This window comes from Cebus imitator, unplaced genomic scaffold, assembly GCF_001604975.1.
Source record: "Cebus imitator isolate Cc_AM_T3 unplaced genomic scaffold, Cebus_imitator-1.0 Scaffold59, whole genome shotgun sequence".
NCBI classification, from domain to species: domain Eukaryota; kingdom Metazoa; phylum Chordata; class Mammalia; order Primates; family Cebidae; genus Cebus; species Cebus imitator.
Genome location: NW_016107374.1, coordinates 2,957,618 through 2,973,799, shown reverse-complemented (window position 1 = coordinate 2,973,799; position 16,182 = coordinate 2,957,618). Strand labels below are relative to the sequence as shown.

At 39.5% G+C, this 16,182-nt stretch overlaps 1 protein-coding gene across 1 annotated transcript in view; it reads right to left on the bottom strand.

The window, feature by feature from the left end:
• Positions 1-16,182, bottom strand: part of EFCAB6 (EF-hand calcium binding domain 6) — a 253,299-nt gene that overhangs the window by 110,920 nt on the left and 126,197 nt on the right. Inside the window, exons 11-15 of the mRNA XM_017529516.2 lie at positions 15,568-15,678; positions 11,499-11,607; positions 5,446-5,613; positions 509-568; positions 237-397 (exon numbers count right to left, since the gene is read on the bottom strand). Of these exons, the coding sequence (XP_017385005.2) occupies positions 237-397; positions 509-568; positions 5,446-5,613; positions 11,499-11,607; positions 15,568-15,678 (609 nt within the window). The remainder of the gene's footprint in view (positions 1-236; positions 398-508; positions 569-5,445; positions 5,614-11,498; positions 11,608-15,567; positions 15,679-16,182) is intronic.

The window sequence follows — 16,182 nt, the reverse complement described above, 5'->3', positions numbered from 1 at the left end:
TGTTTCTTGGTCTGTAGAAAGGACTAACACTAGCTACCTTTACACGGCTGTGATAAGGTCTATAATGTACGTCAGACTCTTAAGCAACGTCCAGTGCTTAGCAAGGATTCAGTGAGTAGCAGTTATTACCAATATTACCTATCAACATTTCAAAACCACATAGAAAAAGGCTTGGAATTATGGAACAGGCCTTGTGAAAAACATGACGTGAATGAATTTTGTTACGAAAAACTTACTTTATGAAATGTGCGTTTGTTAAAAATGGGCAGAACACATGCATGATTTTCTTGAAATTATTTCGGCCAATAAGCCCCGTGTCTCCAAGGTCATATGAGCATAGCATATTGTAAAAAGCTCGTAGGTTCTTAGTAATTGTATCATGGACAACTTCTTCCACCTAACATAAAAAGCAAACATATTTCCTAAGCTGTACATCTATAACCTCTTCAAACAGTAACCCCAAACCACACAGGAAGTCGCCCGCAAAAAGAAGGCGAGTGTTACTTACTGAATCCCAGGCCAGGAGGAGAGGTGTCTTCGTGTCTGTACAGGGAGATTTTTTTCTCATCTAATTGGGAAAGAGAAGGTATATGAATAAATATCATTCATGAAAGTCATTAGGAGCTTTGGAGGCAGGTGGACCTGGACTTGAATCCTGGCTCTATCTTTAATTAGCCATTAGCTTTGAGACCTTCAACAACTGAGTCTGCCCTCTAATGCCCATCTGAAAATAAGGATTGTAACACTTAACTTGAAATACTATGCAGTCATAAAAAAGAATGAGATCATGTCCTTTGCAGAGACATAGACGGAGCTGGAGGCCATTATCCTTAGCAAGCTAGCACAGGAACAGAAAATGGAATACCAAGCGTTGTCACTTATAAGTGGAAGTTAAATGATGAGAACACATGGACACATAAAGGGGAACAATGCATGCTTGAGGATTTTGGAGAATTTTCACCCTCAGGAGAATGAGGGTGAAGGTTGGGAGGAGGGAGAGGATGAGGAAAAATATAATAATTAATGGATACTGGGCTTAATACCTGGGTGATGAAATAATCTGTACAATAAACCCCCATGACACAAGTTTACCTGCGTTAACAAACTTGCACTTGTATCCCTGAACTTAAAATGAAAGTTAAAAAAAATTTAACTTTCACTTAAAGTACAATAAACATGAAAAAACCTATTACCTAGAAATTAAATAAATGCAAAGTAGAAGAATAACGAGATGGCATTTTTGCCTATCAGAATGGCAAAAAATGCAGAAGTAAGCCAACTGTCTTTTGCGTGTGGGTGGGGGTTTCTGAAATGGTGGGAGTGTAAATTGATCTGACTTTCTGGAAGATATTTTTGTCGCAAGGTACATTTGGATACTATTTGACAATTTGATAATTTACAGACTCTACAGCAATGAAGGCTGCTGCTGGGGAGGGGAACCGTAGCTCGGGGCTGGCTAAGGAAAAAACTTCCTTTCACTGCATCCCCTCCTGTGCCCTTGGCATTCTGTACTTTATATATATCATCCTCTTTAAAACTTATTAAAATATTGATAGAATAAAACATATTCTTTAATTCCATTTCTCGAATTTTATACTAAAGAAATAATCATAGAGTGATACAAAAAAGCCAGTGCCAAGGTGCTTATTGCAGCAAAATTTTAAAAATAAAAAATAAATGAACATCCAAATTATAATAGTTACTTAGTATCTTTTAAAATTAGAGAGCAGGCTGTGCACAGTGGCTCAAGCTTGTAATCCCAGCACTTTGGGAGGCTGAGATGGGCAGATCACCTGAGATCAGGAGTTTGGGACCAGCCTGGCCAACATGGTGAAACGTTGTCGCTACTAAAAATACAAAAATCAGCCGGGCATGGTGGTGGGTGCCTGTAATCCCCGTATTCGGGAGGCTGAGGCAGGAAAATTGTTTGAACCTAGGAAGTAGAGGTTACAGTGAGCCGAGATCGCATCACTGCACTCCAGCCTGGGCGACAGAGCGAGACTCTGTCTCTAAAATAAATAAAATTAAATTAAATAGCAGAACTTTTATTGATAGTAAGTGTTAACAGTATGTCAATAAGTGACAATATAGGCTAACAAGTCATTATATGGGCTTGTTTTTAAATAAAACAGCTACAATCTACAGAAGTATATAAACAAACTCATCAAACTGCATACGTTAAATAGGTACAGTTTTTGGATATCAATTATACCTCAATAAAGCTGTTTTTAAAAAACAGAAGTATGGGTGTGCATGTATATGGATTTGGAGGAACCTACAGCAAAGTATAACGGTAACTTTGGTGTTAGAATTAGTGGTGATTTTTTTGTCTATTGCACATCTGTGTTTTCTAATTTTTCCAATTCCTTCATTCATGTTAATTCACTCGTTCAATAAATTGTGTGAGTGTGGCTGACACTGGCCGTCCCCTATAGTACAATGGGCAGTGATAACAGCAAGGCCTCTGCTTTTGTGGCGTCAGGACAACATCAGGCCACAAACGTTGGCTCTGAGGCTGGGAGGGTCCCTGCGCAGGCTCCGGGGCACTGAGCTCTGGAGGTGGTAACATAGGTTACGAGGAGCTGGAAGGAATCCCGGGCAGCAGATGCAGCACATGCTAAGGCCTGGTAGGGGCAGCCGGGAGGCCTGAGGAACTGGATGGGTAGGTCTTCCCAGAAAGCCATTGGAAAGGTGAAGGAGTGAAGACAGACATGATCCGACTTATACTAAGCAAAGGTCATACCACTTGCCACATGGAGAAGGGATTGCTTACGTGTCTACATTTTGTTTTTAAAGGAAAAGATTCTTAACATTTTATGTGGATTATCCTGTTAAATTCCCACAACAACCTTACAAGGTGGTACCCTAATCAACCTGGTTTTACAGGTAATGAAATGAGTCTTAGACACCCCGATTATTTGCCTCAAGTCACAGCTACTAAGGGGGGGAGGCAGGGAGTTGAATGCAGGTGCACAATCTCCTAGCCTGGCCGGCTGCCTCTATTCCCTGGCCACAAGGCTTGATCTAGCTCTGAAGCACTGGCAGTAAACTGAATCAAGGCATATGCTCAGGCTTCCATATGTCACACACACGGCCTGAGAGCACCGGTTCACACCCCCATCTACCACCTATGTGGGACAGGTAAGGGCCACAGCCAACACTTTAACTGTCAGCCTATTCCTACCCATTGTCTAGCAAAATAGATCACAAGGCCTTTTATGCATTAAGGAATTATATATATATAACAACTATATTATAATATATAATATAGTAATATAGTAAATATATAATATAGCTAATTTGTAATATATAATGTGTATTATATAACATATAGCATAATATATATAGGATTTATTAAGTGATAAAGCAGTGTACAATTGTCTACATATATAATATATCCAGATATAGTATAATTCTATTCCATTACATATCTATGTGTATATATATACATATATATGTATATAACAATATACATAATTCAATTATTATATAAAATATATTTTATATAATTCAATTTCTAGAAATACATACTAAAGAAGTAATCATAAAGTGATACAAAAAGCAGATACCAAGATGTAATATAGTTAATATAATTGTAAAAACATAATAATATGTAATATATGATGTAATTAGATATTATAATATAACTGGATATACAATATGTCTGGATATATATATATCCAGAATCATAAAAATGCCCACACCTTTTGGGCCAACATTTCCACTTCTAAAATCTATTCTAAGGAAATATTTCGATGTGAATGAAGATCTGAGCACAAAGATACCCAGCATAATGAAAGTAAATAGAGAAACAGCCTAACCGCCCCAGTGACAAGTACATGCACAGAACACTCTCAGACACCAGTGAAAATCTTGTTTATGATGAGTTTTTAATGATGTGAGATGGGGTGGAAATGCTCATCATATAATGTGAAGTTGGAAAAATGGGATACAAAATCATGCAAATAATGAGTTCAATCATGTTAACAAAAAAATGTGCACAGCCACACACAAAAAGTGGAAGAAAATTTGTCAAAATGTGAGCTGTGAATATCTCTGAGTGTTGGGATTTGGGATTTTTATCATTATTTTCACCTTTGTAGTTTGGGATATTTTCTAATCTACAATGAATTTCTGTTACTTGTAAAATCACAAAATATTTGAATAAGTTATGTATTATGGTCTATTAAAATTACCTCCGAAATGTTGGTAGAAAATTTCTACATGTACCAAGAGGAGGTAATTTAAAAATGACACTTTCACCTCAATACACTGTCCCATTTTAAACCAAGAAGTATGCCACAAACTCTTCCCAAGACCATGCTGCAAAACCACAACAGATGGAAAGGATTCATTGATGATTAATTAATTGCATTTTGCACAGAAACCATCAGAATAGATTGCAGCTGGCTTCAGCTAAATCTTCTTAAAGCTTTCTCCAAAGCAAGGAACCCCGTTCAGATCCATTCAATAGAAACATCACCTTTAGGGAAATAGTGCATCTCGTGATATTACTGGTTTGATTTTGATTCATAGGAATGCCAACTTCATAAATCTAAAATTAAAAGCTAATTTGTACTTGTTAAAAGAAGTTTTTAAAAAACATTTCAACAAGAGTCTGTTAAAGCCTATTGTATGCATTATCTGAAATTAATCTCATAAAGTTCTTTAAAATGTTTAAATGCTAATAGCTATTATAGGAGCATTTCTAATAACAAAACTGTTAACTTTTCAGTCCAAAGAAACAAATACTAAAGGCAAATGCTAGTCACTAATGGCAATACACAGTTATTTTTTAGAAGTTGAACCAACATAGGGTATGAAACTCTAAAAATATGAATGAGAACCAGAATAGTCACTCACAAATACCCCTCCATTTTTTTTTTTTTTTTTGACACAGAGTCTTGCTCTGTTGCCCAGGCTGGAGTGCAGTGGCAGGATCTTGGCTCACTGCAATCTCTGCCTCCCAGATTCAAGTGATTCTCCTGCCTCAGGCTCCCAAGTAGTTGCGATTACAGGTGCCCGCCACCATACCCGGATAATTTTTGTATTCTTAGTAGAGACTGGGTTTCACCACGTTGGCCAGGCTGACCTTGAACTCCTGACTCGTGATCTGCCCACCTCAGGACGAATGCTCCTTTTAAAGACATGGCTGCAAGAGGAGGGCTGTCGAAGTGCCACGAGTTACATCCTACATATAATGGGCTCTCGTTCAGGCATGGGTTTTCTGAAATGTCAATTACCATCCTTTTTACGATTCAGAAACTAAAAGTTAAAATCCAAACACTCTTTAACACTCACTTGACCCTTACTTAAAATGACTGAGTTGAAAACCACGAAGTCATTAATTTATTTAGACCATATTTCACCTGCTTCTCTTATTAGGAATACTGAAATTTCCTGCCACAAAGAGAAAACCAAACAGGAAGTTATTATAAAACTCACCCTAGAGTTCTCTTCAACCAGATCAATCAACATGCTGGTGTTGACCACTCCAGTGTCCCCAGGGTCAAGTGTCTGCATTAACTCTTTGAATTCCAAATTACTTAGTTTTACAGCCACACAATTTAGAATATGTCGAAATTCTTCCCTTGTTATCAGTCCATCGGGTTTCTGAGCATCAGAGTGTATATAAGGGAATTTAAAAAAAAAAAGAAAAAAGGAAGAAAAAAGTATTATGTATGTGTGTTTAACATCATTTAATAAAGAGCAAGCTTTGGCCAAATAGAATTATGATTGGAAATGCAAATACATAGATTGATGATCCTTATGTAACATGAGCAGAGTGTGTGTGTGTGTGTGTGTGTGTGTGTGTGTGTGTGTGTGTGTGTAGGGGAATGCTAGAACTTTCTAGGTGCAGTTCCTATATCATTCTGTATCAGGACACAACCTTGGGAGAGGAATGAGGTCCATTTCTCAAGCTCAGGCTGACTCCCTTCCCCACAGGCTTGAGTGGCTTGAACAACTAACTACTCCTCACTTCCCTACCCCACCTGAGAGCTGGGGGAGTTCAACCGCATGGGGCACAAAGCTTCCCATCAGTTCAATTACAGTTTGCCAATTTAGTAAGAATAAATTATGCTAGTTTTCTCCACCAACAATCTCATCCATTACATAAATGGACAATTACTTTGCAAGAAAAATTTCAGGCATGCCGCATAAAGAAAACAACTCATGAGCAAAATACCATGAGGCAAATTTCTTCCCCTAGAAGAAACATGTATCAATAAGTAGGCTGAATACCAAAACTGAGAGATACTGTTTACTGGAAACACAGGGTAAATAAAGAACCCTCACCTCATATGGAGACACAGTGAATATTAACCTGACAAAAGGATTTGTTAAGTAAGCAATAAAGCAGTGTGCAAATGTCAACTATTATTTGGGGGTCCAAAATCTGAAAAGAATATAAGGTTCTCTAAGTACTTTAGGAGATATATGCATGCTTACCATTTGGCTTGGGAGTCATAATCAATTCTTTAATGTCTAAATCGAAATCAATGACAGCTTATTTTTTAAGTGACTTTGATAAATTTACATCATTGTGGAACCATCACCACTATCTAATTCTAGAATGTTTTCAGCACCCCCAAAAGAAACCTTGTGCACATTTGCAGTCACTCCCCATTGCCAGCCCCAGCCTAAGGCAATGACTCCATTTTCTGTCTCTAGATATTTGCCTTTTTCCAGATATTTCATGTAAATAGAATCATAAATACATGGTTTCTTGCATCTGGCTTCTTTCTCCGAGCATAGTGCTTTTGAGGATCATCCATGTTGTAGCATGTATCAGTATTTTGCTCCTTTTTATTCCCAGTTGAGCACTACATTGCCAGATTTTGTTTATCTTGTCACAAGTTGATGAACATTTGGATTGTTTCCAGTTGGAAAATTGTGAATAATGTTGTTATAAGCATTTGCATGCAAGTCTTTGTGTGGACATGTTTTTATTTCTTTTGGGCAGATACCTAGGAGTGGAATTGTTAGGTCCTATGAGTCACATTTAATTTTTAAAGAAACTGCCATGCCGTTTTCCACAGTGGCTGTGCCATTTTGCATTTTCACCTGCAACATATCAGAGTTCCAGCATCTCCACATTCTTGCCAACATTCGTTATTGTCTGTCTTTTTTATTATAGCCATCCTAGAGGGTGAGAGGTGGTATCTAGTGGCTTTGGGCTTCTCTAGTGACCAATACTGTCAAGTATCTTTTCACGGGTTCATAAAAGATTGTATTGGCTGTTCATAGATCTTCTTTGGTAAAATGCCTATTAATATATTTTACCCATTTAAAAAATTAGGTTGTTTTCTTATTGAGTTCTAAAAGTACTTGTATATTCTCGATGCAAGTCCTTTACTAGATAGAAGATTTGCATATATCTTCTCCCGGTCTGTGGCTTTTCACTTTCTTAAAGGTGTCTTTTGAAGCATAAAACTTAATTTTTATAAAATCCAAAGTTTTTTTTTTTCAATATGTGTTATATTTTGGTGTCATTAATAAATGTTTGCCTAACACAAGGTCACAAAGATTTATATACGTTTTTCTTCTAAGAGTTTTATCAGTTTAGCTTTTATATTTAGATCTATTTGTGTATGGTATAAGGTAAGGAACTGAATTCATCTTTTTGCATATAGATATCCAATTGTCCTCTTAACATTTTAACACACATTTTCCTTTCCTCTACTGACTTTGTCAAAAATAAATTGACCATAAATGTAAGGGTTTATTTATGGGCTTTCAATTCTGTTCCATTGATCTGTATGTCGGTCCTCAAATCAATAATGCAGTCTATACTACTATGATTCAAAATCTTTACACTATGATTAAAAATCTGGAAGTGTAAGTATTCTAACTTTGTTCTTATTTTCCAAGATTATTTTGGCTGTTCTTCTACCTTTGCATTTCCACATGAATTTTCAGACAGTTTTTCAAAAGCAACAAGCAAAAAAAAAAAAAAAAAAAGCCAGCTGGGATGTTGATAGGGTTTGTAATGAATCTATAAAACAATTTGGAGAGAATTGTCAACTTAATAATATTGCCTCCAATCTATAACTATGGAATGTATTTTCATTTATTTACATATTCTTTACTTTCCTTTAACAATGTTTTGTAATTTTCAGTGTACAAGTTTGGTGCTTCTTTTGATAAATTTATTTCCAGGTATTTTATTCTTTTTGATGCTATTGTGAATGGAATTGCTTTCTGAAGTTCCTTTTCAGATTCCTCATAGCTAGTTTATAGAAATATAACTTATTTTTGTACATTAATTTTATATTTCTGTGAGCTTATAAATTCATTATTAGTTCTAGCAGCATGTGTATACACACACATGCACAAATTCCTTAGAATTTTCTACACACAAGATTGTATTGTCTGTGAACAAAGAGAGTTGTTACTTCTGTCTTTTCAATCCTGATGCCTTTTTTCTTTCCTGATTGGATGGTCCAGAACTCTAGCAGTGTTGACTGGAAGTAGCAAGAGCTGATATTCTCGTGCTGTTCCTGATCTTAGGGGGAAGGCGTTCAGCCTTTTACCATTAACGATGCTGTTGGCTATGGGTTTGTTGCAGATGCCCTTTATCAGGTTAAGGTATTTCTCTTCCGTTCTAATTTGCGGAAAGTTATTACCACAAACAGGTGTTGGATTTTTCAAATGCCGTTTTTGCATCTATTGAGATAAGCACATAATTTTGTCCCTAACTCTATTAATGTTGTATATTATATTAACTGATTTTGGGGGAAGTGAAGCCCACACTGTAATCCTGCGATAAATCCCATGTGGTCACAGCACTTGGTCCTTACCATGTGTTGCTGGATTTGGTTTGCTAATATTTTGTTGAGAATTTTTGCAACTATAATCACAAAGGATATTGGCCTGTGGTTCTTTTCTTGTGATGACTTTGCTTGTTTTTGGTATCAGGATAATACTAGCCTCACACAATGAGTCTGGAAGTGTTCCTTCTTCCTGTGTTTTCTGAAAATTTGTGAAGGAAAGGCACGATTTTTGTAAGCAATCATTGTAGTCTTCACTGTGGAGAATTTACACATTTTTGTAAGATATATTTCTAGATATTTGATTTTTTTAAATGTTATTAGAAATAATAGTTTGAAAATTCATTTTTCTAATTCTTTATTGCAGATTATAGAAATATTGATCTTTGTGTATTGACCTTGTATCCAATGACCTTCTAAATTCTACTATTAATTCTAATGTTGTCTGTGAAGATTCTATTGGACTTTCTAGTAACAGAATCATGTCAGCTACAAATAATAACTTCAAGACTAGGTTAAAAAGGCAGGATGTAAATTGCTTCTGGATCATTGATAGGAAGTGAGCCACACCTAATTTTAATGTAAGTGGTCACAGCAGCTGATTCCACTTGCAGAGTTGGTGGCAGCCTTTGGAGTCAGCACGTATACCAAATGGGATGCATGCCTTGGCATGGATGTAAAGCAGTCTTTCTTCTAAACATTCTGCATCCTTCTCTAGAGCAGGAGAGAGATCCGTTTCCCACGACTGCCCTGAGCAGCCAGGCAAAACACCCAGACCTGCCCACTCCTGGCTCCCACCCTTGTCCTCCTTCTTACCTAGTCCCTTCCGTGGCGAGGAACATAGTGGGGTGGGGGGAGGGGAGGGGAGGAGAGGGGAGGGGAATCTCACTCTGAAACCATGCACTATGTAACTGTAAAGCATCTGCTTGTTAATGTCATGATGTGATATCCCAGATTGTGAGCTCATCGGCAAAGACATAGCATCAATCATCTGTGTGCTTAGCCTGAGTGCCCAGCGCAGGGCCCAGCATGGACTATGTACTCAATTCTTTACCCACACAGTTTATTGATCTCTAGTCGAATAGCACAACCATAACTTTTAAATAGTCTCATAGTTGGAGTGATTCATGTTATTGTACAGTCCTCCATTAAAGGAAATGAAGGTTTCCCTACTTTTAATTAAATTACTTCTTCAGTATACTATTAGAACTTGAGGAGGGTTAACACACAAAGGCTTCGTTTGTCTTTTCTCAGGTGGCTCAGCCAGCAGGGTCCCAGGCAGCCCCGCCCAGTGCTGGAGTGGCTGCTCTGGAGCCTGGCATCCTCCACCACCACTATCGGGGTAGCCTCAGGAGAGTTACTTAGCACTGAGGCCGCCTTTGCTCATCTGTCAGATGGCGATAATAATCACGTTTGCAGCCAGGAGTGGTGGCTCACGCCTGTAATCCCAACACTTTGGGAGGCCGAGGCGGGCAGATCACAAGGTCAGGAGATGGAGACCATCCTGGTTAACACGGTGAAACACTGTCTCTATTAAAAATACAAACAATTATCCAGGTATGGTGGCATGCGCCTGTAGTCCCAGCTACTCAGGAGGCTGAGGCAGGAGAATCGCTTGAACCCAAGAGGTGGAGGTTGCAGTGAGCTGAGATTGCACCACTGCACTCCAGCCTGGGCAACAGAGCAAGACTTCGTCTCAAAAATAAAAATAATAATGATGATGATGTTTGCCTCGCTGAGGTGTTGAAAGGATTAAGTGAGTGTATATACCTCCAAATCGGGCGCATAGTAAACACTCAACATTATTGTTCCTTCAGAGACACAAAGTCATATAGGCCTAAAGATCCACTCAAAGAACCCCACGTTTCTGAATCCACACTGTGCTTGGAAACCCCATGCAATGGCATTCTAGTATGGCGGAGGCAGGTGCTGGGGTCTCCACAGACAGCAAACCACAAACCTGCAGGCCACCTCCAGGCAGTGCTGGCGTCTCCCTGGAGCACCACCCTCACACTCCCAGACATCCCCTCCGCGGCAAGTTTTAGGAGGCTGATGTTGAACTAAGGGACGCCTTTGGCCTTTGAAATCATTTGTACACAGTCCTACGTGAGTCTCAGAACAGTAATCCACTCTACTCCTCACTCTTTACTAGAGCTTCTGTTACCGAACACGCTTAGCAAATGTCATTGCGTATCAAAAGGATCCAGCTGCTGCTTTCTAAAACAATATTAAAGTGAGACAGGAGCTAATGCTGAAAGGGAGAAAAAGCAGGTTGCAAATTCATGAATGAGTCTCTCTTTATAGTGCAGTTAAAAATTAAATAGGCTATTCTGGCAGTAAGAATATGCTCCTGTTTGGGGCAGCAAGTTGGTTAGGAACCGATCAACTCCAGGTCACCAGGTCTGGACTGCTAATTAAACAGTGACTGAGGACGAGTCACTGCATCCATTATGATCTTGTCACACATTGTTCCTGTCACTATTGGCACTTATCTTGCTGTATTGCAATTAATTTTCCATCATCTCTCCTCCCAACTAGACTCAACTCTTGAGGTCACAGCTTCTATCTCTAAGCGCTCAGAACAATTGTCAGCATGTAACAGGGGCTCAAGAAGTGTTTGCTGGATGGATATGTGAATGAATATGGGGGTTTTATTGGTTTCATTCTGAGTGTTTGCATTCTTAGAAACAATGAGTGTTTCACAAGAGAAGGGTTTCAAAATCTTACAGTGTTGATTATCAGTAATGCTTTCTTCAGGGATGCAGAGCGGTCTTCAGTGTGTCGAAATAACTTTGTGATGATGTTTTCCTTGTGAGATTCATTTCTAAAGTTGATGCTACAAGAGGATTAGGAGAAAAGCAGGAATACGATTATGTTCTTGAACTTTGTTCTTTCTTAATGCAAGAAACAAGCACCCTCACCAAAATAAAATAACGCTTTCTTTGAGGGTGGCAATTTTTCCTGACAATGTGCGGCACTTGTGGGACTCAGGTGAACTTCAGTTACTGTGATCAGAGACACGATGAATGCAGGCCTCAGGTGCGGGCGAGCCTTGCTGTACCATCCCTTCTCCCCACGAGACCAACACACATCGGCCATCCTGCACATCTGCGGTTTTGGTCTCAAGACCACTAAAGGGTCCGTGGGCCACTCTGAGACCTCAGTGGCTGGGAAGCTGGCGGCCCTCCCTCCCGTGTGGGCAGCACATGGTAGCTGTCTCATCCACATGATAACTGAGGGCTCATATTCCGTTTTAGAACTGTGAGGACAGCAGCCTTCTCAGCCTCTCCCTTTCCACTGACAATGGCCACGACCCCCTACGTTGTTAGATCCCCCTTTTCCTCTATGGCCTCTTTCTTTCATCCCTGAGCTCAGGGCCCATCAGTGTACATGTGCTCTCCTGAAGGCCATGACCACCCACTCTGGAGACCAAAACCAAGTTCAACATGGGCTTTGCTCAGAAAGGGGGACTTGTCAGAACCTCATCACAACATACCATTGGCTGCCTCTCTTTTCTGATGTTCTACTAGAGCGTCGTACCCTCCCCATGAAACGACGAATGACAATCAGTTTACCTGCAGAACCACTTTCAGATCTGTCTGGGAGTTTTTGTTGCTGCATCTGTACAGCCATCTTAGCATCTTCCAGTTGTGCAGAAACAATAAGCATACGCCTGCCACTGCCTTCCAGAAACATGTGCTGGCTTCCTGAGTCTAAGTTCCTCACGGGACTGGTTGGAACCTTGTTTTTCTAGAGATCGCCAGCACTGGGGCACGAATAGATGCTTTTTATAGCAGTTTTTACCCACTGGGTAGCCCTGACATAGGGACTGGAGAGCTCCCTCTTGTGGGGACTCACTGCAGGACACGGAGCAGCAACCTTGGCCTCTAACCACTAGGTATCAGTGCAGGTTTGGATCTGAATCCTGAAAGATGCAATCCCAAATGTTGAAATCCCAAAAGATCAAAATCTCTAAACTCTAAAACCCCTAATGCCTAACATCACGAAAATCACAATCTCGAAAGATTAAAATCTCGGCCAGGCACGGTGGCTCACAGCTGTATCCCAGCACTTTGGGAGGCAGAAGCAGGCGGATCACAAGGTCAGGAGTTCGAGACCATCCTGGCCAACATGGTGAAACCTTGCCTCTACTAAAAATACAAAAATTATCTGGGTGAGGTGACGCACGCCTGTAGTGCCAGCTACTGTGGAGGCTGAGGCTGGAGAATTGCTTGAACCCAGGAGGCAGAGGTTGCACTTAGCTGAGATCAGGCCACTGCACTCCAGCCTGGTGACAGAGTGAGATTTTGTCTCAAAAAAAAAGAAAAGAAAAAGTTTAAAATCCTGAAAGCCAAATTCTGGGCAAGGGATTGGTGTGTTTTCAGTTGTACACAGCATAGTTGTATCATACTAGGTGGAACTATGACCTTGCTATTGTCGTTATTTGGAAATGAAGTATGGTTTAAGGAGATGCCTGTGGGTACCAAGTTGCCAAGGGCAGATTTCTGGACTTAATTTTAGGTGTCAACTTGACTGGAAGAAGGAACACCTAGAAACCTGGTAAAGCACTGTGTTGGGTGTGTCTGTGAGGGTGTTTCCGGAGATGAGTGTGTGGGTCTGAGTGGGCAGGGAGGGTTAGGAGGGCTGGGGGGAAAGATGTGCCCTCAGTGTTGGTGAGCACCGTCCGATCAGCTGGGAGCCCAGAGAGAACACAGCTGTCTCTCAGAGTTGTGGCATTTTCTGCTGCTGACTTGGATGTCGGAAATTTTATTTTATTTTATTTTATTTTATTTTATTTTATTTTATTTATTTTTTTTGAGATGGAGCTTCGTCCTTGTTACCCAGGCTGGAGTGCAATGGCACAATCTCAGTTCACTGCAACCTCTGCCTCTCTGGTTCAAGGGATTCTCCTGCCTCAGCCTCCCGAGTAGCTGGGATTACAGGCATGTACCACCTAATTTTGCATTTTTAGTTGAGACGGGGTTTCTCTGTGTTGGTCAGGCTGGTCTCGAACTCCCAATCTCAGGTGATCTGCCTGCCTTGGCCTCCCAAAGTGCTGGGATTACAGGCATGAGCTGCCACGTCCAGCCGGAAATTTGACTCCACAAAAGTGCACTATCACAGTGTTGCCTTTGCGTGTATGCATTGTGTGTGTTATATGAAAACACTGAAACTTGCTCAATATATGAAGAGATGTCACTTTTGTTCACTGCGTTTGTGAAAGATAAAATTTCTCAAGATCTTGGCTCTTTGGGCAACTGCACAGGCAGTGGTGACCCATCGTGGATTTTGATTGATCTTGCCAAAGACTTAGGTTGTCTGTCACAGTATTCTGAATGACTGCAGTTATAAAACTGGGTGCATGCAATTACTCACAATAATGATATACATTTATATATTTCACTTTTTGACCTATTTCTTTAGGAATAGGGTTCATTTGCTCACAACTGTCACACTTGTGTGATGGTCACTAGTATATCTGAGTGGTTATGCTTGTAAAAATATGTGTCATTATTGCCTATTTTATTGTGTAATATGGCCTCTGAAGTGTTCTGTTGTGTTTTTATGTTTCTCAGATAAATCCCCTTCTACAAATGTAAATAAATATCTTTTAAAGAATTTTTAAATTATTTTTTCTAGAATTATATTTTCAGGATTTTGGTCTGCTGAGATTTCAAACTTCAGGATGATGGTGTTTGAGGTGTGTCTTTTGGGATTATGATCAGCTCCCGTCAGTAGCTTCCCCACCTTCAGTGTGACAACGAAAAATGTCCCGTGACATTGCCAGATGTCTCCTGGGAGGAAAAATTGTCCCCATTTGAGAACCACTGTTTTAAAATAAACACAACTTTAATTCTGACAGCTCCCCTAGAAAATGTGCTATCAGACAAGAAAATTATAAAGAAACAGAAGTAACTTCATGTAAGGGATGAACTCAGAGACTGCAGCTCTGGAGCAGAGAGGGAGGGCTCTGAATACCTGCAAGACTGCTAACCGGGCAGTTAATTCAATCTTCCTAAATCCCCGAGACAGGGACAGAACCCACTAAACGGGAATTAACACCATGGTATATTTTACTTTACAGTAGAGCACAGCACTTTCAATGAGCGTGCCAAGATTATAAAGCCTGTTTTTTGTTCTTTAAGATTCACATAGGGCAATGAATACAGGATATGTACCAACATAAAATACTTCTCGGCGTCAAAAGCTAAATTCTAAAATTTCATACCAAATATTTTTTAAAGCACTTTTGGGTCCCCACCACAATATATGTGATATTGCAAATCTGAGGTTATAACAGGTATTAGAACTAAAACAGAAATAATGATAGACAAATAATTTCCAAGACCCATGATATCTGCGCCACCACACAGTGGCTGGAAAACAAATGAACATGTATTGTCCCTTTCCATGTAAGGCCTAACAAATACACATTTATATACAATGTTACAAGGACGTGCTTAGAGCTGGGGAGGAGCGCTGCCATGCCTCTGTGCCTGGAGCCTTTGTGGTCTGTAGCTGCCTCCACCACACTCTGAGCAGGTGACTGAGTTAAGATTGTATCGTCTTATGTTTCTCATCTAGAAATTGAAATAATAATTATACCAACCTTACAGTTTAAGGCAGCTTTAAATAAGAAACATTTGTAAACAGTAAATCATTATATAAAAGTTGGCAATTATTCAGTGGAGACTAATTGATCATTCAATAAATGCAGAAAAAGGAACACAGATATTCTCTGATCTTTTGTGTACTATGTGTAACTAAAATTTGTTGTTTTTTTTTTTTAACGTACCTATTTCTTTTTGTCAGGGAGCCTTTATTGCTAATTTCCAACCCCTGATGCTCATGAAATGATGTTAGAAATTGCTTCCAGTTGATTTTAGTGGTGGCTTTAAGTCCAAATCTGGATTTAAAAAATAACAACAAAAATATTACTTTAAACATTTTTTTCTGTGACACTCCATAGGTACTTAATGTTGAACTGAAAATAGCAGCAATGCATTTATATGAAGTTTCAAATATAATGTAAACAAAATCATTTAGTAAAATTGTACTATGAATTGATTTTTTAAAACCAAGGAAAAATCAAACTGGTATTAGATCTGCATGACTCTATATTGTTAATGGTAGCATATACTGAAGGAAGCATCTAAGGGATTTGATTAAAATTATAATGTCCATAAAATAATTCTTTCAAATTCATCACTTAAAGCACCTCTCTATTGTGGCAGGGAGGACAACGGCCTCCATGTGTCCACTCTCTCTAATCCTGAGCCTCTCTGAATCCATTCTCTGCCCCAGCAAAGGGACATGGTGGATGTGGTGATGGGCAGACCTGGAGATGGAGAGACTCTCCTTGTTTACCCAGGTGGGCCCACCCTAATCCCATTGATTCTTGAGATTGGAA